General features: G+C 60.5%; 1 protein-coding gene across 1 annotated transcript; it reads right to left on the reverse strand.

Moving 5' to 3' along the window:
- Positions 1-1,136: 1,136 nt before the first annotated feature.
- Positions 1,137-22,746, reverse strand: SMG5 (SMG5 nonsense mediated mRNA decay factor; the record flags this gene model as incomplete). The annotated part of the gene is given in 20 exon segments (XM_065730394.1): positions 1,137-1,227; positions 1,330-1,489; positions 4,702-4,761; positions 4,843-5,001; positions 5,395-5,570; positions 6,884-6,959; positions 7,094-7,263; positions 9,226-9,915; positions 10,512-10,649; positions 10,904-11,112; positions 11,689-11,757; positions 13,363-13,488; positions 15,302-15,380; positions 15,805-15,894; positions 18,582-18,671; positions 20,017-20,173; positions 21,687-21,810; positions 21,886-21,965; positions 21,967-21,988; positions 22,625-22,746. Coding segments are annotated over 20 exon segments (2,843 nt in total), but the record flags the coding sequence as incomplete, so codon positions are not given.
- Positions 22,747-23,047: the final 301 nt, after the last annotated feature.

Genomic DNA, 23,047 nt, shown 5'->3' on the forward strand with positions numbered 1-23,047 from the left:
CTGCAACCCACATGAACCCCCCACAAACCCCCACCAGCCCCCAGAAACCCCACAACCCCCAAACAAACCCCCACCAATCCCCACACATCCCCAAGAAACCCCCAACAAAACCCCACCATCCCTCACCAAATCCCCACCAACCCCACAAAGCCCCCTGAACCCCCACCAAATCCCCAACAATTTCCCACCAACTCCCCCAAACCCCCCCCGAACCCCAAACAACCCCCACCAACCCCCCCCAAAACCCACAAATCCCCACAACCCCCCCCAAAATCCCCCAACAAAGCCTTACAAACCCCCACAAATCCCCAACGAACCCCCCCAACCCCCCAGCAGACCTCACCAAACCCCCACCGACTGCAACCAACCCCCCCCCAACCCCACAAATCCCCACAAGTCCCCCACCAACCCCCATGAACCCCCACAACCCCCCCCACAAACTCACAAAACTCCCAAGAAACCCCAACCCCATGAACCCCCATGAACCCCCACCAACCCCCCCCAGAACCCCCCCACAAACCCCACCAACCCCAAACAACACCCACAAACACCCCAACCCCCCCAACCCCCATGAACCCCCCCAACCCCCCCCCAACCCCCCACAAAACTCACCAAACCCCCAACCCCAACCCCCATGAACCCCCACCCCCCCAACCCCCACCAACCCCAAACAACCCCCAGCAACCCCACAAACACAAATCCCCACTAAGCCCCCCACAAACCCCCCCCAACCCCAAACAACCCCCACAAACACCCCAACACCCCCAACCCCCATGAACCCCCACAACCCCCCCCAACCCCCCACAAAACTCACCAAACCCCCAACCCCCATGAACCCCCCAACCCCCCACAAACCCCCACCAACCCCCACCAAAGCCTCACAACCCCCTCCCCAAACCCCACGAACCCCCCAAAACGCCCCCACCCCCCCCCCAAACCCCTCCCCCCCCCCCCCCAAAACTCCCCCGCACCGCTCTCCCCCCCCCACCGGTTCCCCTTCTTAAACTCCGCCTCCAAATAGCGGATGCCGTCCCGCGGCCTCACAACCCCCTCCCAAACCCCATGAACCCCCCCAAATCCCCCCCAACCCCCCCCCACCCCAAAACTCCCCCCGCACCGCTCTCTCCCCCCCCCACCGGTTCCCCTTCTTAAACTCCGCCTCCAAATAGCGGATGCCGTCCCGCGCTCCGGCGTTCTCCTTCTTGAGGAAATCCAACCCATCGATCACTGCGAGGACACCACGGGAGCACACAGCTCAGCGCCGGACCCCCACCCCGGGACCCACGTCCCCCCCCCCCCACCCCCCCCACATCCCCCCCCCCCCCAGACCTGAGCGGGGGATGATGACGATGAACCGCCCGCTGGCGGCGAGCTGCTTGACCAGGGCCAGGTGGTGGCACAGCGCCCGCGCGTCCATCACCAGGTACGGGGACATGGCCGACTGCGCCCTGGGCTGCTGCAGGCTGCCCTCCAGCTGGGACACCTCCAGCTGCAACACACCGTTACCCCACCACGACAGGGAGGGGGCTTCTCCTGCCAACCCCCCCCCCCACCCCGGGGGGGAACACAGCGGAGATGGGAATGATGGGATCCAATTGGATCTGATGGGATCTGATGGGATCCAACAGGAACGATGGGATCCAATGGGAATGATGGGATTGGATGGGAATGATGGGATCTGATGGGAACGATGGGAATGATGGGATCCAATTGGATCTGATGGGATCTGATGGGATCCAACAGGAACGATGGGATCCAATTGGAATGACGGGATTGGATGGGAATGATGGGATCTGATGGGAACGATGGGATCTGATGAGATCCAATGGGAACGATGGGATCTGATGGGAACGATGGGATCCGACGGGATCTGACAGGATCCAATGGGGACGATGGGATTGGATGGGAACGATGGGATCCAATGGGAACAATGGGATCCAATGGGAATGATGGGATTGGATGGGAATGATGGGATCTGATGAGATCAAATGGGAATGATGAGATCTGATGGGAACAATGGGATCTGACGGGATCTGACAGGATCCAACGGGAACGATGGGATCCAATGGGATCCAATTGGATCTGATGGGATCCAACAGGAACGATGGGATCCAATGGGAATGATGGGATTGGATGGGAACGATGGGATCCAATTGGATCTGATGGGATCTGATAGAAACGATGGGATCTGATGAGATCCAATGGGAATGATGGAATCTGATGGGAACTATGGGATCTGATGGGATCCAATGGGAACGATGGGATCCGATGGGATCTGACAGGATCCAATGGGAACAATGGGATTGGATGGGAACGATGGGATCCGATTGGATCCAATGGGAATGATGGAATCTGATGGGAACGATGGGATCTGATGGGAACGATGGGATCCGATGGGAACGATGGGATCCGATGGGAACTATGGGATCCGATGGGATCCATTTGGATCTGATGGGATCTGATGGGATCCAACAGGAACGATGGGATCCAATGGGAACTATGGGATCCAATGGGATCTGATGGGATCTAACAGGAATGATGGGATCCAATGGGAATGATGGGATTGGATGGGAATGATGGGATCTGATGAGATCCAATGGGAATGATGGGATCTGATGGGAACGATGGGATCCAATTGGATCTGATGGGATCTGATGGGATCCAACAGGAACGATGGGATCCAATTGGAATGATGGGATTGGATGGGAATGATGGGATCTGATGGGAACGATGGGATCTGATGAGATCTAATGGGAATGATGGGATCTGATGGGAACAATGGGATCTGACAGGATCTGACAGGATCCAACAGGAACTATGGGATTGGATGGGAACGATGGGATCTGATTGGATCTGATGGGATCCAATGGGAACAATGGGATCCAATGGGAATGATGTGATTGGATGGGAATGATGGGATTTGATGAGATCCAATGGGAATGATGAGATCTGATGGGAACAATGGGATCTGACGGGATCTGACAGGATCCAACGGGAACTATGGGATTGGATGGGAACAATGGGATCTGATTGGATCTGATGGGATCCAATGGGAACAATGGGATCCAACGGGATCTGTCAGGATCCAACGGAAACGATGGGATCCAACAGGAACGATGGGATCCAATGGGAATGATGGGACTGGATGGGAACGATGGGATCCAATTGGATCTGATAGAAACGATGGGATCTGATGAGATCCAATGGAAATGATGGAATCTGATGGAATGATGGGATCTGATGGGATCCAATGGGAACGATGGGATCTGATGGGATCCGATGGGAACAATGGGATCCGATGGGATCCGATGGGAACAATGGATCCGATGGGATCCAACAGGATCTGATGGGAACAATGAGATCCAATGGGATCGGATGGGAACAATAGGATCCGATGGGACCGATAGGATCGGATGGGATTGGATGGGAACAATGGGATCCAATGGGATCCGATGGGATCTGATGGGATCCGATGGGAACTATGGGATATGATGGGATCCAACCGGATCTGATAGGAACGATGGGATCTGATGGGATCCGATGGGAACAATGGGATCCGATGGGATCCGATGGGAACAATGGGATCCGATGGGATCCAACAGGATCTGATGGGAACAATGAGATCCAATGGGATTGGATGGGAACAATAGGATCCGATGGGACTGATAGGATCGGATGGGATTGGATGGGAACAATGGGATCCGATGGGATCTGATGGGATCCGATGGGAACTATGGGATATGATGGGATCCAACAGGATCTGATAGGAACAATGGGATCTGATGGGATCCGATGGGATCCAATGGGAACGATGGGATCCGATTGGATCCGATGGGATCTGATGGGATCTGACAGGAACTATGGGATACAATGGGATCCAACAGGATCTGATGGGAACGATGGGATCCAATGGGATCCGCTGCAGACGCTGCTGCAGGAGGAATCCCTCAGTGCACAGGGACACAATGAGAGGGGATGGGAGGGAGCGCTGCAGGGATGGACTCCAAACCACAGCAGCAGCTCAGCACTGTGACAGCTGCACCTCAGAGCCCCACAGATGTGGGGCAGGTCCCCACTGAGCCCTCTCTTCTCAATGCTGACAGCCCCAGGTCCTCAGATCCCCATAGATGTGGGGCAGATCCCACAGATGTGGGGCAGATCCCCTCTGAGCCCTCTTTTCTCAGTGCTGACTATCCCAGGTCCTCAGATCCCCCACAGATATGGGGAAGATCCCCACAGCTGTGGGGCAGATCCCAAAGATGTGGGGCAGAGCCCCTCCGAGCCCCCTTTTCTCATTGCTGAACACCCCCAGCTCCCCCGGCACCCTCAGGGGTGACCCTCCATGCCCTGTACCATCCCAGCAGACCCCAGTCCGCTCTGTACTGGGAGAACTGGGCACAGCGCTCCAGGCGAGGCCTCCCCAGGGCCGAGCAGAGGGGGACGATCCCCTCCAGTCCCCTCTGACCCCGATCCTTTGGGTGCACCCCACTTCCCCTCGCCCTTCCCAGCCACCACAGCACGGAGCTCACAACCCACCCACCACCCACCGGGACCCCCACGTCCCCACGCACAGAGCTCCTCCAGCACTCATCCCCCCACTAACAACCCCCCCCCCCAACTCTACCCCCTCCCCCCACTGCGGTCGGCCCTATTTCCTAACCCTATTTCTAACGACGTTCCCAACCCTACCCCCAGTCCAACCTGAAGGCGGAGCTGAGCCATGTCCCTCATGAGCCGGTTCCTCCGCGCCTCCTCCGCCGCCTGGGCACAGAAACGGAGCTGCCGCGGTCGGGCTCCGAGGGACGCGGAGCCGCTCGCGGGGACGGCCGCACGCTCACCCACCATGTGGAACTGCGCCTGGGCCTGCTGCACCACGCTGTCCCGCTCCGACTGCGCTATGCTGATGAAGATCCCCAGCTCCGGGTTGAACTGCAGGATGCTGCCCTGCAGCCGCGTCACCAGGTGACCGAAGCTGCGGATGCAGCAGATCCGAACGACCGACTGCAAATGAGAGGAGGGGGGGGGAGACACGGAGAAAACGGTGCTGGGGGGAAACGGGGGAGGGCTCAGCCCACGGTGAGGGGAGAGGTGGGGGCTGGTCGTGGGGTGGGCTCGAGGAGGGACACCGGAGGAGGAGGAGGAGGAGCGGGGTGGGGGGGAAGGGGGTGGTGTGGGGACACACGCTCCAGTTTGGGCCGTGGGATGGGGGCACGTGGGATGTGCCACTGCTGCAGTGCTGCTCGGGACTGTGGGTGATGAGGGGTCAGGGGTTGTGTGGGGGATGGGCGGGCTCTGCTGGGACACCGCTCTGGCACTCAGCACCAGCTCAGGCTCCGATGGGATCGGTTCCACATCGGGGGAAAGCACCCGGACCCGGGATCCACCCCAACCCACCTCCTCCAGTGCTGAGAAGACGGGCCGGTCCTGCTCGAAGTTCAGCCTCCTGTGCACGTTCTTCAGCGGGGGCAGATTGCGCAGGGCCACGTCCTCCGGGAGCAGAAGGTTGGAGCGCAGCTCCGGCAGCTCCGCACTGCTCAGCACCTCCTGCACCTCCCTGCACAGCTCCAGCCCTGCGCACCGGGAGCACAGCACGGCCGTCACAGACCCCCACAACGTGGGGACAAATGGGGGACGGCCCCACGGCGCACGATGTGCGATGGATGCGCAGAGCTGGGGCGTGAGAGCCACGGGAAAGCGTAGGAAAAGAGGAGACCCCACCACCCCCCTGGGCAGCCTGTGCCAGTGCTCCGACACCCCAAACTACAACACGAAGACGTCGGCCAGGTCAACCCATAGGGAACTACATGAAGATGTCAGCCAGGTCAACCCATAGGGAACTATATGAAGATGTCGGCCAGGTCAACCCATAGGGAACCACATGAAGATGTCGGCCAGGTCAACCCATAGGGAACTACATGAAGATGTTGGCCAGGTCAACCCATAGGGAACTGCATGAAGATGTCGGCCAGGTCAACCCATAGGGAACTGCATGAAGATGTCGGCCAGGTCAACCCATAGGGAACTGCATGAAGATGTCGGCCAGGTCAACCCATAGGGAACTGCATGAAGATGTCGGCCAGGTCAACCCATAGGGAACTGCATGAAGATGTCGGCCAGGTCAACCCATAGGGAACTACATGAAGATGTCGGCCAGGTCAACCCATAGGGAACTACATGAAGATGTCGGCCAGGTCAACCCATAGGGAACACCATTCCAGAGGAGGAATACATGAACCACAGAATCCCAGAATCAGGGGTTGGAAGGGACCTCCAGAGATCACTGAGTCCAACCCCCTGCCAAAGCAGTTCCCTACACCAGGTCGCACAGGTAGGCGTCCAGGTGGGTCCTGAATATCTCCAGAGGAGACCCCACCACCCCCCTGGGCAGCCTGTGCCACTGCTCCATCACCCCAAACTACAACACAAAGACATTGGCCAGGTCAACCCATAGGAAACAACAGGAAGATGTTGGCCAGGTCAACCCATAGGAAACACCACAAAGACCCATAAGGAGCAGGATGACATCCCAGTGCTGCTCAGCACCCCGCTCCTGATCCAGGCCAGGATGACATCGGCCTTCTTGGCCCCCCCCCCACGGCTGTAGGGTCCCCTGGGGCTGCTGTGACACTCGGCCCTATTGAAAGCCACCCGGTTCCCCTCTGCCCATGGCTGCGGTCTGTCGGGGTCTTGGCAGATCAGCGCTCCCTGCCCGGACTTGGTGTCATCTGCCAGCTCACTCAGGGTGCCCTCCGTCCCCCCAATGGCATCGGTGGGGTTTGAGCAGAGAAATAAGGCGTGGACAAAGCCCCTCCCCCGCCGTGCTGCCAAGCAGAGGGCAGCAGGATCTCAGACCACGACCGAGCACCGCTCCCCTTCTCCGTACCCGAGTCCTGCAGGTCTGCAGAGGAAGGCAGCAGGTTCAGGAGCACGGACAGTCTGTTCCACAGGCTCTGGGAGCTCTGCGAGGAACAAAAGGCCACAGCAAAGATCACGAGAGCTGCACGCAACGACCGCTCAGGCTCTTTCACGGCCCCCGAAACACTTTCAAGCGGTTTCAGGGTGCTCCCTGAGGCTCAGAGCCTCGCTTCCCCACCTGGGCACACATGATGATGAAGTCCGTGTTGGTCCTCAGCCAGTCCAGGAATACCTTGACGGTGAGCAGCAGCCCCTCGTTGCTGATGATCTCCAGCTTCTCCTGCAGGGACCGCTCGTTCCTGCACGATTTGGTGCTCGAGATGCTCTCCTCGGAGTCAGACACGTCATCTGGAAGAGGAAGGGAGCAGCATTAATCCTCAGCACAAGCCGAAATCGTGCGGCAGGAGAGCAGCACTGGGTTAGGAAGCGTCCCAGAACCGGTGGGGCTGAAGGGACCCCACGCGGCCCCACTCCCCGCAGTGCTGCCAATGGGGCCGCACCGCTCGGCTGCAGACCCCACACCCGCATCTGTCGGACCCCGTGAGGGTCCACTGGGCCCTCTGTGCCGGTCCCTGTGGTGCTGCCCCACGTCAGTGCCACCCACACGGTGCTGATACGGAGGAGCGGAGCCCTGGGGACGCCGCTCGTCACCCATCCCATCTCAGCATGGAGCCATCCAACACCGCGCGCAGGAGACGACCCCACAGTGCTCCTCACCCACGGAGCACCGTGTCCCAGGGGCACCACGAACAAGGGGTATTGTGACCCAGGGGCATCGTGGCCCAGGGGTATTGTGGCCCAGGGGCATCGTGGCCCAGGGGTATTGTGGCCCAGGGGCATCGTGGCCCAGGGGCATCGTGGCCCAGGCCTCGTTCACATCCAGACCGACGACCCACCACCCCATCAGGAGCCACCAGGTTGCTCATGGAGGATCTGTCCTTGTGGAAGCTGTATCCCCACCCGTCCCACGAGTGGGAGCCCCTACACCATGAGTGGGAGCCCCTTTGCTGTGGATGGGAGCCCCTACACCATGAGTGGGAGCCCCTATGCTGTGGGTGAGACCCCCTACACTATGGGTGGGAGCCTCTATGCCATAGGTAGGAGCCCCTACCCCACGAGTGGGAGTCCCTATGCCATATGTGGGAGCCCCCATGCTGTGGGTTAGAGCCCCTACACCATGAGTGGCAATTTGGCCACGGGTGGGAACCTCTACCCCATGAGTGGGAGCCCCTGTGCCATATGTGGGAGCCCCTACCCCACGAGTGGGAGCAGCGAGCTCTCCCCGCAGCCCTCTCTCCTGCAGGCTGAACCAGCCCAGCCCCCTCCACCTTTCCCCACAGCGGAGGGGCTCCAGCCCCGGCCTTCTTTGTGCCCCTCTCCCCATCCTCTGGACCCCCTCCATCAGCTCCACATCCCTGTGCTGGGGGCCCAGACCCACAGATGGGGCCTCACGAGGGCAGAGCAGAAGGACCCCCCCTCCCCCACTGACCACCCCTCTCCTGTTGGGGCACGGGATCCCACCACCACCCCTGTATGGCCAGGACCCCCAGGTCCTCCCCCGCAGCGCTGCTCCCCACGAGCTCTCCTCCCACTCCATACACACAGCGGGGGTTACTCCCACCCTGCACCCCCTTTCACGTCAGGAAGGAGCGGCTCTCAGCGAGCAGACCATGGCACACACACAGCAGTGCCACCCATAGGGGCAGGAAAGGGGACAGCACACACAGCACCGAGCTGTGCCACCCATAGGGGTAAGAAAGTGGGGGGAGCACATGCAGCACTGAGCTGTGCCACCCCATAGGGGCAGGAAAGGGGACAGCACTGAGCTGTGCCACCCCATAGGGGTAAAAAGTGGGGACAGCATTGAGCTGTACCACCCCATAGGGGCAGGAGAGGGGACAGCACTGAGCTGTGCCACCCTATAGGGGCAGGAAAGGGGACAGCACCGAGCTGTGCCACCCCATAGGGGCAGGAAAGTGGGGGACAGCACCGAGCTGTGCCACCCCATAGGGGCAGGAAAGGGGACAGCACCGAGCTGTGCCACCCCATAGGGGCAGGAAAGGGGACAGCACTGAGCTGTGCCATCCCATAGGGGCAGGAAAGGGGACAGCACCGAGCTGTGCCACCCCATAGGGGCAGGAAAGTGGGGGACAGCACCGAGCTGTGCCACCCCATAGGGGCAGGAAAGGGGACAGCACCGAGCTGTGCCACCCCATAGGGGCAGGAAAGGGGACAGCACCAAGCTGTGCCACCCCATAGGGGCAGGAAAGGGGACAGCACACACAGCACCGAGCTGTGCCGCATCCTCACCTTGCTCCGCCAGGCCGGGTCTCTCCGGGCCGCCGTGCTCGCAGGCCTTGCTGTCCGTGCCGCCCTGCGGGGGGGGCAGCTCGCTGCTGGGCTTCAGCAGGATGTTGCTGAAGGTGGGGGCCAAGCGGAAGCAGCGCTTGCTCTGGAAGAGCTGCGTGGACATGGCCTGCAGGTTGCTGGCGATGCTGGCGTCGCTGGCGCTCAGGGACGCGGAGCCGTTGGCGGTCGGATCCGCGCCGTCCGTTTTGGAGCCGCTCCCGTTCCTGCCGTCCCCCGGCCCGCCGCCGTCCACGCCGTTCTTCACGTCCTCCCTGGCCGCGCTTCGGCCTCGCTCGCCGCCCTCCTCATCCTCCATGTCCTCCAGGTCGGAGCGCGACTCCTGGCTGTTCATGTCCGAGTCCGTCTCCACGTCGAACGCGGCCTCCGCTTCCTCGTCGCTCTTCTCCGAGCCGCTGTCGGAGCCGTCGCTGCCTCTGGTGGAGCCGTGGCTGGAGTCGGACTCGAAGCCCTCGCTCAGGTCGCTCTCGTCCGTTTTCTGTGGGTACCGCCGGCGCCGCAGGCACGAGAGCCGCGAGTATTTCCTGCTCTTCTTGCTCTCGTGCTTCCGCTCCTCCTCGTCCCCCCCGGGGCGGTGGTTGGCCAGCTCGGCCTCTGCTTCCTTCTCCGTGGGGTGGAGGGGCTCCGGATCATCTGTGGGCATCCAAAGCAGCGCTCAGATCACGGCCGCTCCACCTGAGATCCTTCCCAGGGAGGGGAAGGGTCCTCCGGGACGGGGGAACAATGACGGAAGGATTCGACCCCTAAAGGAGCTCGGGATGTTGGGCTGTGCTGCCGTCGTAGGGCAGAAGTGCTGAATGAGCTCAGAGGGCGTCCACCTCCATCCCCGCGTTCCCTTAAAGCCGTCGCCCCCAGCACGGGGCAGGAGCACAAGGGGGGCACGGGATCCCCCCGGACACCGTGCCAGCAGCCGAGCTCAGCACAGCAGGACCACGGCCCCCAGCAGCCACGGGGGGGAGTGCATCGCTGCTGTGCCGCCCCATAGGGGTAAAAAGTGGGGGGAGCACCGAGCTGTGCCACCCCATAGGGGCAGGAAAGGGGACAGCACCGAGCTGTGCCATCCCATAGGGGCAGGAAAGGGGGCAGCACCGAGCTGTGCCACCCCATAGGGGCAGGAAAGTGGGGACAGCACCGAGCTGTGCCACCCCATAGGGGCAGGAATGTGGGGACAGCACCGAGCTGTGCCACCCCATAGGGGCAGGAAAGGGGGCAGCACGTGCAGCACCGACCTGTGCCGTCGCTCCTGAAGGCCGGAACGGGGCTCTCCCCTTCCTCCAGCTCCGCCTGCAGCCGAATGTTGACGTGATTGATCAGGTGAGAGAAGAGGGCCAGCGTGAAGGCGATGGCCGCGCTGTACTGCTTGGATCCTGCAAGGACACGGTCACTGAGAACCACCACCAGGAGGACGGGCTCACGGAGTGGGAATTAACGGGGTCAGGGAGCACGGCATCGTTTATCATATCCCACACTGAGGGTGAAAGGTTTGGGGCATCAGGAGCGGCACCGTGTGCTAAGGAGGCCCCGCTGTGCCACGACCGACCAGAGGGTGGGGAGATATCCCCTGCTGGATGTGGGGTCGTGTCGTACTGCGGGGAGGACTGAGGGAAAAGGAGAACATCACCTGCACGCTTGAGGCTGTGAACGCTCATGAAGCAGATGATCACCATGCGGAAGATGAGGAGGTCGGGGAGGAAGGAGTAGCCGCTCTCGTACTCCTCTTCGTCCTCGCTAGCCGAGCTCAGGTTAGGAGGGGAAGGCAGGTAGAACAAGCACAGGTTGAAATCCTCCAGCACGGACTGGCACAGCGATGTCAGCTCTGAATCCGGGGAGCTTCGTGGGGGGACCGAAGAGACATTGCTGTGTGAGAGCTGAGCTCCTGCAGCGCCGGCGCGGTGCTGACCCACAGCTGCCGTGGGTCCCACCTCGGTGGGGCTCACACTGAAGGCAGCAGCGGGTGCTGGGGGCAAGCGAGATGAACCAGGAGGCTTTCCCCTCCGAAGCTGCAGAGAAATGGAAAGCAGAGCCCCTCCACGCACGGATTGGGGTCACCAAAGGAGATGTGGGGGGGGTGGGGGGGGAGGGGCGGTGCTGGGGGTCCACCCATGTGCATCTCGGGGCCAACAAACTCAGCACCCCGTGGGATGGCCCCTCCCCTTTGCCCCGACCCACTCAGGTCCCGCTGCCATCAGTGGGAGGTCCCCAAATGCGATGCACACCACCTCAAACCACACCTGCAGCCCAAAGCTCCGCGGGAGGACAGCACTGGGGGCTCCACCAGGCAGGAGGGGAACCCCCCCCCCCCCCCCCAGCAGGGTCAGGAGCCAAAATAAGGCCTCAATAAACCCTCAGCACTGCGTGAAGGGAACGCTCCCGAATTACAGCCGCATGGATGTGCAGGATCCTCACCTGCTGCGGGGCTGCAGGAGGCTCTGCAGGTACATGAAGCTCACCAGCAGCCGCTTGATGTCCTTGCAGCTGAAAAAAATAACGGAGAAGAAAACGCTGTAATGCAGATCGGCATCACGGAGACGGAAAGGAGCGAAACCGCGCCCGGAGGAGAGCGTGGGGAGAGAGAAATCACACACATCCACACACACAGAGCTGAGCGAGATCTCCCTGCTCCCTTCCAGGGCACGTCGGGCTCTGCTCAGCGCCGACACTGACAGGTGAGGGGAAGGGGCCCTAAGCTGCGCCGGGGTGAAGTTTGGGGTGGGCACCAGGGGATGTTCGGCACCGGGATGGGCTCTGCGGGGCCGTGGGGCAGTCACTGTCCCTGGAGGTGTTTCAGACCCACTGAGACGCGCTGCTCAGGGCCGTGGGGCAGCGGAGGGCCCTTAAGGAAGGTCAGTGTGGTGGGGCCATGGTTGGACACGACCTCAGAGGTCCTCCCCAATCTGCAACTTCTGCTTTTGGGCCACAGGAACCCCCCTGGAGGTGCTCCCCAACACCTAGGTTCATAGGTCCATAGGTTCATGAGGTTGGAAAGGAGCTCCAAGATCACCCAGTCCAACATCCTCCTGTCACCATCCCTACCCAACTGCTCAATCCAATCCCTCAGCACCTCATCCAAACGCTCCTTGAGCAGCGCTAGGGATGGTGCCCCCACCCCCTCCCCAGGCAGGCCATCCCAGGGCCTGACCACTCCTTCAGAGACAAAATTCCTCCTCAGATCTCATCTCAATCTTCCCCGGCGCAACTTGTGGCCATCCCCTCTCGTCCTGTCGTTATTTATCAGGGAGAAGAGGCCCACCCCCTCCTCACCACAACCCCCCTTCAGGAAGTGGCAGAGTGCAGTAAGGTCTCCTCTGAGCCTCCTCTTCTCCACCCCAACCCATCCCAGCTCCCTCAGCCGCTCCTCATGGTGCTCCAGACCCCTCCCCAGTTTTGCTGCCCTTCTCTGAACACGCTCCAGGGCCTCCATGTCCTTCTGGCAGTGAGGGGCCCAAAACTGAACGCAGCACTGGAGAGCTGAGTGCAGGGGATGCTCACCTCCCTGCTCCTGCTGGCTGCACTGTTTCTAATCCAGGCCAGGATGCCGTTGGCCTTCTTGGCCACCTGGGCACACTGCTCACGTTGAGCCGAGCATCACCCAACACCCCCAGGTCCTTTTCCTCTCTCCATCCTTCAAGCCGTTCTGCCCCTATAGCACTGCATGGGGTTATTGTGGCCACAGTGCAGCACCCGGCACTTGGCCTTACTGAACCTCACCCCATTGAGCTCAGCCCAGCTGTTCAGCCTATCCAGGTCCCTCTGCAGGGCCTCCCTGCCCTCAGGCAGTTTGACACATCCTCCCAACTCGGTGTCCTCTGCAAACTGACTGAGGGTACACTCAATTCCCTCATCTAGGTCATCAATGGGCCCCAAAACTGACCCCTGGGGGACATCACTCGTAACAGGACGCCAGCTGGACCCAACTCCATTCACCACCACCCCCCTCTGGGCACGGCCCTCCAGGTCTGCACCCAGAGAAGGGTGAAGCTGTCGAGGGGGCTCCCGACCCCACAGAAATCCAAAGCAGGGGACCGCTGAGCACAGGGACGGGGGGGGAGCACGGCCCGCCCCGCAGCGCTGCCCGCGTACCGCTTCTTGCTGGGGGACAGCTTCCTGCTCTCGCCCTTCTTCAGCTGCTGGTACATCTTGGCCGCTTTGTCGTAGAGCCGCTTCAGGTTCCCCGAGGCGCCTTCGAAGGACACTTCGGACTGGATGCTGCCGAGGGGGACAGAGCGAGACGGGGCTGACCCCGCTGCACAGCCGCGTGTTCTCACACCTCTGCGTCGCTCACGAGCGGTGTGAGCAGCGAAGCACGAGGGCACACGCGCAGCGCTCCCGCTGGAAAGCCAGGCTTTGTAAGAGCAGCTGATGTCATCCGCAATCCCATGGCTCTGGGATCTATAGGGTCCCTTCCATCCCCATTGTGCCATGATCCCATAGTTCCTGATCTATAGGGTCTCTTCTGTCCCCACTGTGCCCTGACCCCGTGGTTCTGGGATCTATAGGGTCTCTTCTGTCCCCACTGTGCCCTGACCCCATGGTTCTGGGATCTATAGGGTCTCTTCTGTCCCCACTGTGCCCTGACCCCATGGTTCTGGGATCTATAGGGTCCCTTCCGGCCCCACTGTGCCATGACCTCATGGTTCTGGGATCTATAGGGTCCATTCCGGCCCCATTGTGCCATGATCCCATAGTTCCTTATCTGTAGGGCGTCATCCAACCCCACTGTGCCCTGACCCCATGGTTCTGGGATCTATAGGGTGTCATCCAACCCCACTGTGCCCTGACCCCATGGTTCTGGGATCTATAGGGTGTCATCCAACCCCACTGTGCCATGACCCCATGGTTCTGGGATCTATAGGGTCCCTTCCGTCCCCATTGTGCCATGATCCCATAGTTCCTGATCTATAGGGTCTCTTCTGTCCCCACTGTGCCCTGACCCCATGGTTCTGGGATCTATAGGGTCTCTTCTGTCCCCACTGTGCCCTGACCCCGTGGTTCTGGGATCTATAGGGTCCCTTCCAGCCCCACTGTGCCATGACCCCATGGCTCTGGGATCTATAGGGTCCATTCCGGCCCCACTATGCCATGATCCCATAGTTCCTTATCTATAGGGCGTCATCCAACCCCACTGTGCCCTGACCCCATGGTTCTGGGATCTATAGGGTGTCATCCAACCCCACTGTGCCCTGACCCCATGGCTCTGGGATCTGTAGGGTCCCTTCTGACCCAAAGCACGCTGTGATTTGGTGGTAACTCCATCTCTGGGTTTCAGTCTTTCATGGGAGGATGCTGCACAGAGCAGAACGGGGGCTGCCCCGTGCCAGTGGGCTGGGAGGGAATGGGTCAAACTGCCCCACTGCTGTGGGCAGCCCTGAGGAGTAGGACCTGGGGGTCCTGGAAGATGAGGAGCTGCACGTGAGCAGCAGCACTGGCACAGAAGGCCGACGATGCCCTGGGCTGCATTAACAGTGGGGTGGCAGTGGGGACAGGGAGGGGACCGTCCTCCTGCAGCTCCACAGAGGTGTACAGCTCTTGGGATGGGTCCAGAGGAGGGGCACGAGGGTGGGCAGAGGGATGGAGCACCTCTCCCAGCAGGGAAGGTGGAGGGAACTGGGCTCGTTCAGCTCGGAGGAGAGAAGGCTGCGGGGAGAGCTCACCGTGGCCTTCCAGGACCTGAAGGGAGAGCATCAACAGCAGAGGGAACGGCTGCTGACGTGGGTTTGGAGGGATGGGACAAGGGGGGCGGCTCCAAGCTCAGGCAGGGGAGATTTAGGACGGATATCGGGAGGAGGTTTCCCACTCAGCGGGCGCTGACGCGCTGGAACAGGTTGCCCTGAGAGGCTGTGGGTGCCCCATCCCCGGAGGGGCTCGAGGCCAGGCTGGACGTGGCTGTGGGCAGCGCTGGGCACGGCACAGGGGCTGAAAGTCCACCCCCTTCGAGGCCCTTTCCACCCCAGAACATTCTACGCTCCCATGATTTTAGACACCTTTCAGATTTGTGCCCCCAGGCCTCAGAGACACTCACCAGCGTAAGTAGCAGTACGTGGCCTCCACGTTGTAGTACTTGCTCCCAGCCAGCGTCCCCAGCTGGTTGAAGGGCATGCCTGCCACGAAAGAGAGAGAAACCAGAACCCATGGTGGGTGCACGGAGGAAAGCTGGAGGCACTGAGGACCCTCGAGCTCTAACTGAGGTGTGGACTTAGAGCCCAGACATATCTTAGTTGGAGCTGTCAGTCAAGCCTGGGCTCTCCAAAAGCCAAGCCTGGGCTCCAAAAGCCAAGCCTGGGCTCTCCAAAAGCCAAGCCTGGGCTCTCCAAAAGCCAAGCCGGGGCTCTCCAAAAGCCAAGCCTGGGCTCTCCAAAAGCCAAGCCTGGGCTCTCCAAAAGCCAAGCCTGGGCTCTCTCAGTCTGATCCCTAAGATGGGAACAACTCCATCCTTTCCCTTCGTGGACTTTTACCCTCCCACACCTCCCTGCCAGGCCAGCGTGGTCAGTGTGAGGTGAAGGGCAGAGCTGGCAGCTCACTCACCGATGTGCGGTGCCACAGAAAGCGCCTGGTAGTAGAAGCGCTCGGCGAGCAGCTCCGTGTCCACGCCGGCCAGCTCGTTCTGGTAGCGTGCTGCAAGCAGAGCACACGGGTCAGAGCTCCTCCTGCCCTTCCAGCAGCAGCACTGCTCCCGGCACACTGATGGACACTGAATGAGCCAGCATGGCACCCAGGAGGCCAAGAAGGCCGACGTCACCCGGCCTGGGTCGGGAGCGGGGTGCTGAGCAGCACTTGGATGTCATCCTGCCCTGTACTCAGCACTGCTGAGGCCCCACCTCGAGTGCTGTGCTCAGCGTTGGGCACCTCCAGGCAGAAAGGACACAGAGGGGCTGGAGCAGCTCAAGGGCAGCGAGGCAGCAAAGGGCTTGGGGAGCATGTCCTACGAGGAGAGACTGAAGGAAATGGGGCTGCTTGACTTCTTCACGGTGAGGGTGACGGAGCACTGGCATAGGCTGCCCAGGGGGGTGGTGGGGTCTCCATCTCTGGCGATATTCAGGACCCACCTGGACGCCGACCTGTGTGACCTGGTGTAGGGAACTGCTTTGGCAGGGGGTTGGACTCGCTGATCTCTGGAGGTCCCTTCCAACCCCTACGGTTCTGGGATTGTGTGGTTCATTATTTTCTTCCTCCTCTGGAATGAGTTCCCTATGGGTTGACCTGGCCGACATCTTTATGTAGTTCCCTATGGGTTGACCTGGCCGATATCTTTATGTAGTTCCCTATGGGTTGACCTGGCCGACATCTTTATGTAGTTCCCTATGGGTTGACCTGGCCGACATCTTCATGTAGTTCCCTATGGGTTGACCTGGCCGACATCTTTATGTAGTTCCCTATGGGTTGACCTGGCCGACATCTTCATGTAGTTCCCTATGGGTTGACCTGGCCGACATCTTCATGTAGTTCCCTATGGGTTGACCTGGCCGACATCTTCATGTAGTTCCCTATGGGTTGACCTGGCCGACATCTTCATGTAGTTTCCTATGGGTTGACCTGGCCGACATCTTCATGTTGGGGTTGAGGGTGACGGAGCACTGGCACAGGCTGCCCAAGGGGGTGGTGGGGTCTCCTCGAGATATTCAGGACCCACCTGGACGCCTACCTGTGCGACCTGGTGTAGGGAACTGCTTTGGCAGGGGGTTGGACTTGATGATCTCTGGAGGTCTCTTCCAACCCCTACGGTTCTGGGATTCTGTGGTTCATTATTTTCTTCCTCCTCTGGAATGACATGGCGTTTCCTATGTGTTGACCTGGCCAATGTGTGTTCCCATTCCATGGTCGCAATGGGTTGACCTGGCCGACATCTTCATGTAGGTTCCTATGGGTTGACCTGGCCAACATCTTCATGTAGTTCCCTATGGGTTGACCTGGCCGACATCTTTATGTAGTTCCCTATGGGTTGACCTGGCCCACATCTTCATGTAGTTCCCTATGGGTTGACCTGGCCCACATCTTCATGCAGTTCCCTATGGGTTGACCTGGCCAACATCTTCATGTAGTTCCCTATGGGTTGACCTGGCCGACATCTTCATGTAGTTCCCTATGGGTTGACCTGGCCAACATCTTCATGTAGTTCCCTATGGGTTGACCTGGCCGACATCTTCATGTAGTTCCCTATGGGTTGACCTGGCCGACATCTTCATGTAGTTCCCTATGGGTTGACCTGGCCAACATCTTCATGTAGTTCCCTATGGGTTGACCTGGCCAACGTCTTCGTGTTGGGGTTGAGGGTGACGGAGCAGTGGCACAGGCTGCCCAGGGGGGTGGTGGGGTCTCCTTCTCTGGAGATATTCAGGACCCGCCTGGACGCCTACCTGTGCGACCTGGTGTAGGGAACTGCTTTGGCAGGGGGTTGGACTCGCTGATCTCTGGAGGTCCCTTCCGACCCCTATGGTTCTGGCATTCTATGATTGGTGTGGGGAAGAGGAGCTGAGGGGAGACCTCACTGCTCTCTTCCAACATCTGAAAGGTGCTCACAGAGAGCGGGGTTGGGCTCTGCTCACTGCTCACAGTGACATGGGGACGTTGCCTCGGGGGGGGGGTGAGGTTGGGTGCAGAAGACCTCGCAGACAAAGGGCTGCAGAGCAGCGCAGTGGGATCCCCAGGAGGCGGTGCAGCACCGTCCCGGGATGTGCTGCAGAGCCATCGGGGTGCGCTGCTGGGGGCCGTGCTTTGGCGGTGGCTGTTGGAGGTGGGGCTCTGTGCTTTGGCTTTGGTCACACTTGATGATCTCGAAGGTCTTCTCCAACCTGAGCCGTGCTGTGCTTGTATGAAATCAGCACAGCACCGAGCGCGTTTACACCACTCCCTGGAGCACAGTCAGGAGGGGACGTCCCTCTGAACCCCACTGGAAGGGTTTCCTGCACATGTTGTTCCTGCCTTCGCACCCCGACACACTCACACCCCTCCAGAGGCCGCGGGAGGGGCGGCTGTGCCATCCCACGAGTGCCACACAGCCCCACAAAACCCACAGCTCTACGGTGGCCCAACACAAAACATCCCTGAGTCCGAAGCCATCGTGCCTCACACACCGTCCAAGCAGCGCTAAAGGGAAACAAAGGTTTCCAGAGCTCCGTGTCTGCCTGGAGGCACCACAGCTGTTTGCTGACAGCCAAATGGGGGCACAAACCCAACGCTTCTGCCACGTGCAGCTCAGCTGTGCCTTCTGAAACGTGAGGGACCCGTGCGCACCGGGGCAGGGCCAGCACTGCATCCATCCCTAACAACATCGGGGTCCCCTCGGCCGTCGGTGCTGCCCTTACCCAGATCTCCGAGGTAAACCAGGCACCGGTGGCACGCCATCTGCGCCCACTCCATCTCCTTCTCCGACGCAGACACGGGTTTCTTGCAGCCTGCACGTGGGAGAAACGTGAAGTCACGCTCAGCACCGGGTAAAGGGTGCTGCAAGGGGACACAGGCAGCCCGAGGCACACGACATGGAGCAAAGGCCTCCTGAGATACCCAATGTGCCACTGTGGGATCAAAGATAGGAGCTGAGACACCCAAAAATGTGTCACTGTGACCAAAGATCTCCTGAGATACCCAATGTGCCATTGTGGGATCAAAGATAGGAGCTGAGATACCCAAAAATGTGTCACTGTGACCAAAGACAGGAGCTGAGATACCCAACGATGTGCCACTGTGACCAAAGATCTCCTGAGATATCCAATGTGCCATTGTGGGATCAAAGATAGGAACTGATACCCAAAAATGTGCCACTGTGATCAAAGATAGGAGCTGATACTCGACAATGTGCCACTGTGACCAAAGATAGGAGCTGAGATACCCAACGATGTGCCACTGTGATCAAAGATCTCCTGAGATACCCAATGTGCCATTGTGGGATCAAAGATAGGAGCTGAGATATCCAGTGTGCCACCATGATCAAAGATAGGAGCTGAGATACCCAACGACGTGCCACTGTGACCAAAGATCTCCCACTCAGACCACGCTGAGATGAGAGGACAGCAGCCAGCTCCTTCCTAAGAGCCACTGGAGGTGTTAACGAAGCACTGAGCACGTGCTAATTAGGCCTGCACCCAGCTCAGGGCCCACAGCACCACAGGGACACCAGGCTGCCAGAAGAGGGCCATGGAAGGGAAGGCTCTGGGGGGACCTTACAGCCCTGCCAGGACCTGGAGGGGGCGGACAGGAAAGCTGGGAAGGGACTTCTGACACAGACAGGTAGCAACAGGACAGGGGGAAACGGTTTTAAACTGGAAGTGGGGAGATTTACAGCGGGTATCAGAGAGAAGAGCCATAGGAAAAGTGGCAATGGTTTCAAGCTCAGGCAGGGGAGATTTAGGACGGATATCGGGAGGAGGTTTCCCACTCAGCGGGCGCTGACGCGCTGGAACAGGTTGCCCTGAGAGGCTGTGGGTGCCCCATCCCCAGAGGGGCTCGAGGCCAGGCTGGATGTGGCTGTGGGCAGCGCTGGGCACGGCACAGGGGCTGAAAGTCCACCCCTTCGAGGCCCTTTCCACCCCTTTTCTGTGCCTCTATGAGAAATTTGAGAGCGGGGAGATGATGGGAGAGGTGGCCCCCTCCCCTGGAAGGGCTCAGCGTTGGTGGGACAGTGCTGCAAGCAACCCGGCCCGGTGGGCTCCATCCCTGCCTACAGCAGCGGGTCAGAACCGGACCGTCCCAAAACCCCACCCACCCAAACCACACCACGACCACGACGCTCCCAGCACCCACCCATGAGTGGGTCCGTCACGTGCGTCCAGTCGATGCAGCACTGCAGCTCCAGCTGGTAGTGGGACTGGATGTAGAGCAGCAGGTGCTGGTAGAAGCCGATGCCGGCCACCAGGTGGGTGCGGTACGCGCACTCCAGAGCGCTGCGGCTGTGGATGTGCTGCAGGAGAGAGAAGGGAGGAGGTGTTCATGAGCTCAGCTGCAAACACGAGGCCGTGGGAACTGCTGAACCACGGCCTCAACCTCAAGGACCTGGACCAGCTCTCCTGGGGCGAGCACTGAGTCAGCCGTGGGAGCTCAGCTGAGGGCAACGCACCTGCGTGACCACGAGGGGTGGAGGCTGAACCCGCCTCTCCCACACCCCACTAAGGGCTGAGCACCCCTGGGGAAGGGTCTCTTGTTGGAGACCCCTCCCCTGTGCGGTTACTGGTGAGCCTCTCTTTATTCATTTACTCGTTGCGTTTACCACCCGAGCAAAATACACCACCCTCCCCCCATTATTTTCTGTGAATACCGTTCTTTTGGGTTATTCACCCTGAAATGAGTGATGCTCAGCACGATGCCCAGCTCCGCTGGGAGCCCCCCCAGTGCCCCCCCGTGCTCAGCAGAGCTTCATCTGCCTGAATTCCTGAGAAGGAGATACGTCTGCAGCTGCAAAGAGGAGGAACTGAGACACCTCTGCTTTTCAGAGCACACCTTAAAGGCATTCCCACTGCAGCACAGCTCGCTGCCTCACACAGCACGGTGGGGACAGGGAGTTTTCACGCCAGCAGAAGAAATCAGCTCTGGCAAAGCCACCACGGAGCGATGCTGGCACTCATTTCACCCAGGAAATGTATCTCGGGGATTTGGGAAGGCAGAAAATGCGTTGGGGTGGGATGGGCTCTGCAGTGAAAACGCTCCGGAGCCACAAGGATGGTGATGGCAGCAGAGAAACTCCTCTACAACGAGAGGCTGAGGGAGCTGGGGCTGCTCAGGTGGAGAGGAGACTGAAAAGGGCAGAAATGTGGGGGCTGTGAGGATGGGGGGCTGAGCTGGGGGGCTGTGGGAGGGGAACGTGGCTCTGGGATCTATGGGACTGGAGGGACAGCAGGAATAAATGTAGCTCTGGGGTCTACGATGGGCTGGGAGATGTGGGGCTGGGCTATGGGGTTTCAGGGAGGGAATGTGGGTCTGGGAGATCAATACGAGATCGGAAGGACAGGGAAGTGTTGGAGAGAGCCCAGCGCAGAGGGTGAAAGCCACGGAGCATCCTCCTGGCGAGGAAAGGCTGAGGGAGGTGGGGCTCTTCAGGTGGGGGAGGCTGAGGAGTGACCCCAAGGGTGTGAAGGGTGAGTGCGAGGGGGATGGGGCCAGGGACAGGACACGGGGCAGTGGGTGCACGCCTGAGTGGGGGAGGCTCACATCAGGAGGAGAGAACTTGATGGAGAGGTGGCAGAGCAGCCCGGCCGGGGTGGGGGGTGGGCTCTCCCTCTCTGCAGTCATTCCTGCCCTACAGGGGTTGGTCTGGCTGAGCTCTGCAGACCCTTCCGACCCGTGAAGCTGTGAGGTTGTGTGCACACTCAGGTGTCGGCTCCACAGCTCACACCCAGCAGCGCTCGGTGCTCGGACGACGACACCTCCGAGCAAAGGAACCCCCGAACTCAGCGTGACCCCGACAGCGGGCTACCTGCCTTCTTATTCGTCTTGATGAGCTGGATGACCTCATAGTACACCTTCCTCCAGAGCAGCTCTTCCGCTTTCCTGCCGTAGTCCACGGGATGCAGGAACATCAGCTTCACGCAGAGCTCGCGCAGCCTGGCACGGACAGCAAAGGGCGCTCATCAGCCACGGCCGCACCGACGCAGCCCCGCACGCTCTGCCCGGCCTTACTTGTTCCTCAGGCTGATGTTCTCGGGCTTGAACACCTCCTGGTACGCCGCCTTATTGCCGAGGATGAGGTCCAAGCGGTGCGTGCACGGCCTCCACCACAGCTCTGCAATGCCCCCCCCCCCACACACAGCAACGTTACATCCCCAGCTCTGGGATCCCTGCGCAGGGCTGCAGCTCCCCAAGCCCACCCAACACCTTTCCCCCCGCCTCCCCCAAACCCCACCGCTCCTCCCCCCCACCTCCCCCAAACCCCACCGCTCCTCCCCCCCCACCTCCCCCAAACCCCACCGCTCCCTTCCCCCCACATCTCCTCTAAACCCCATTGCTCCTTCCCCCACCTCCTTCAAATCCCACTGCTTCCTTCCCCCAAGCCCTCCCATCTTCCCCTACATCTCTAAATCCCATTTAGATGCTCCCTCACCCCAAACTCTCCCACCCTCCCCCACACCTCCCCTATATCCCATTGCTCCTTCCCCCCCACATCCCCCCTAAACCCCATTGCTCCCTAAACCCCACTGCTTCCTTCCCCCTCAACCCTCCCACCCCACACCTCCCCTAAATCCCATTGCTCCCTCACCCCAAACCCTCCCACCTTTCACCATCTCCCCTAAACCCCACTCCCTTCACCCCTACCTCCCCTAAGCCCCCCTCCTCCCCACTAACCCACCCCCCCAAACCGCTCTGCCCCTTCCCCCCCCACACATCCCCCCTAAACCCCACCGCCCCCTCCCCCCCTCACCGGTACAGCCGTTTGGTGTGCAGCACTTTGGCCTCGGGCTCCCCGCTCTCGCTGCCAGCCCCGCCGCCCTGGCTCATGGTTCCCGGTTGGTTCGGGACCCGGCGCGGCCCTCAGCATAGCCCGTCCCGGTCCCCGTCCGCCGCCCTCCGCCGCCCCCGGCCCCGCTCGGCTGCCATGGCTGCCCCCGGCCCCGCGGAGCTCTCGCGAGATTAGGGCGAGGGCCGGGCAAACACGGCTCCCGCGGCGTCGCCTCGCGAGAACTCCGCTCGCTCCGCGCCATCACTTAGTGCTGGCAACATGGCGGACGCATCCGGGAGCCATCTCGCGAGACTTCCCCGCGCGCGGTCGCCGTGCCAATACTTAGTGATGGCAAAGATGGCGGACGCGCCGGCTTCATTACGCCAGCGGCGTGGCCGCGCCCCG

The sequence above is a fragment of the Cyrtonyx montezumae genome, unplaced genomic scaffold (genome assembly GCF_038088225.1).
Source record: "Cyrtonyx montezumae isolate F1298 unplaced genomic scaffold, pur_monq_1.0 scaffold_126, whole genome shotgun sequence".
Taxonomy (NCBI): domain Eukaryota; kingdom Metazoa; phylum Chordata; class Aves; order Galliformes; family Odontophoridae; genus Cyrtonyx; species Cyrtonyx montezumae.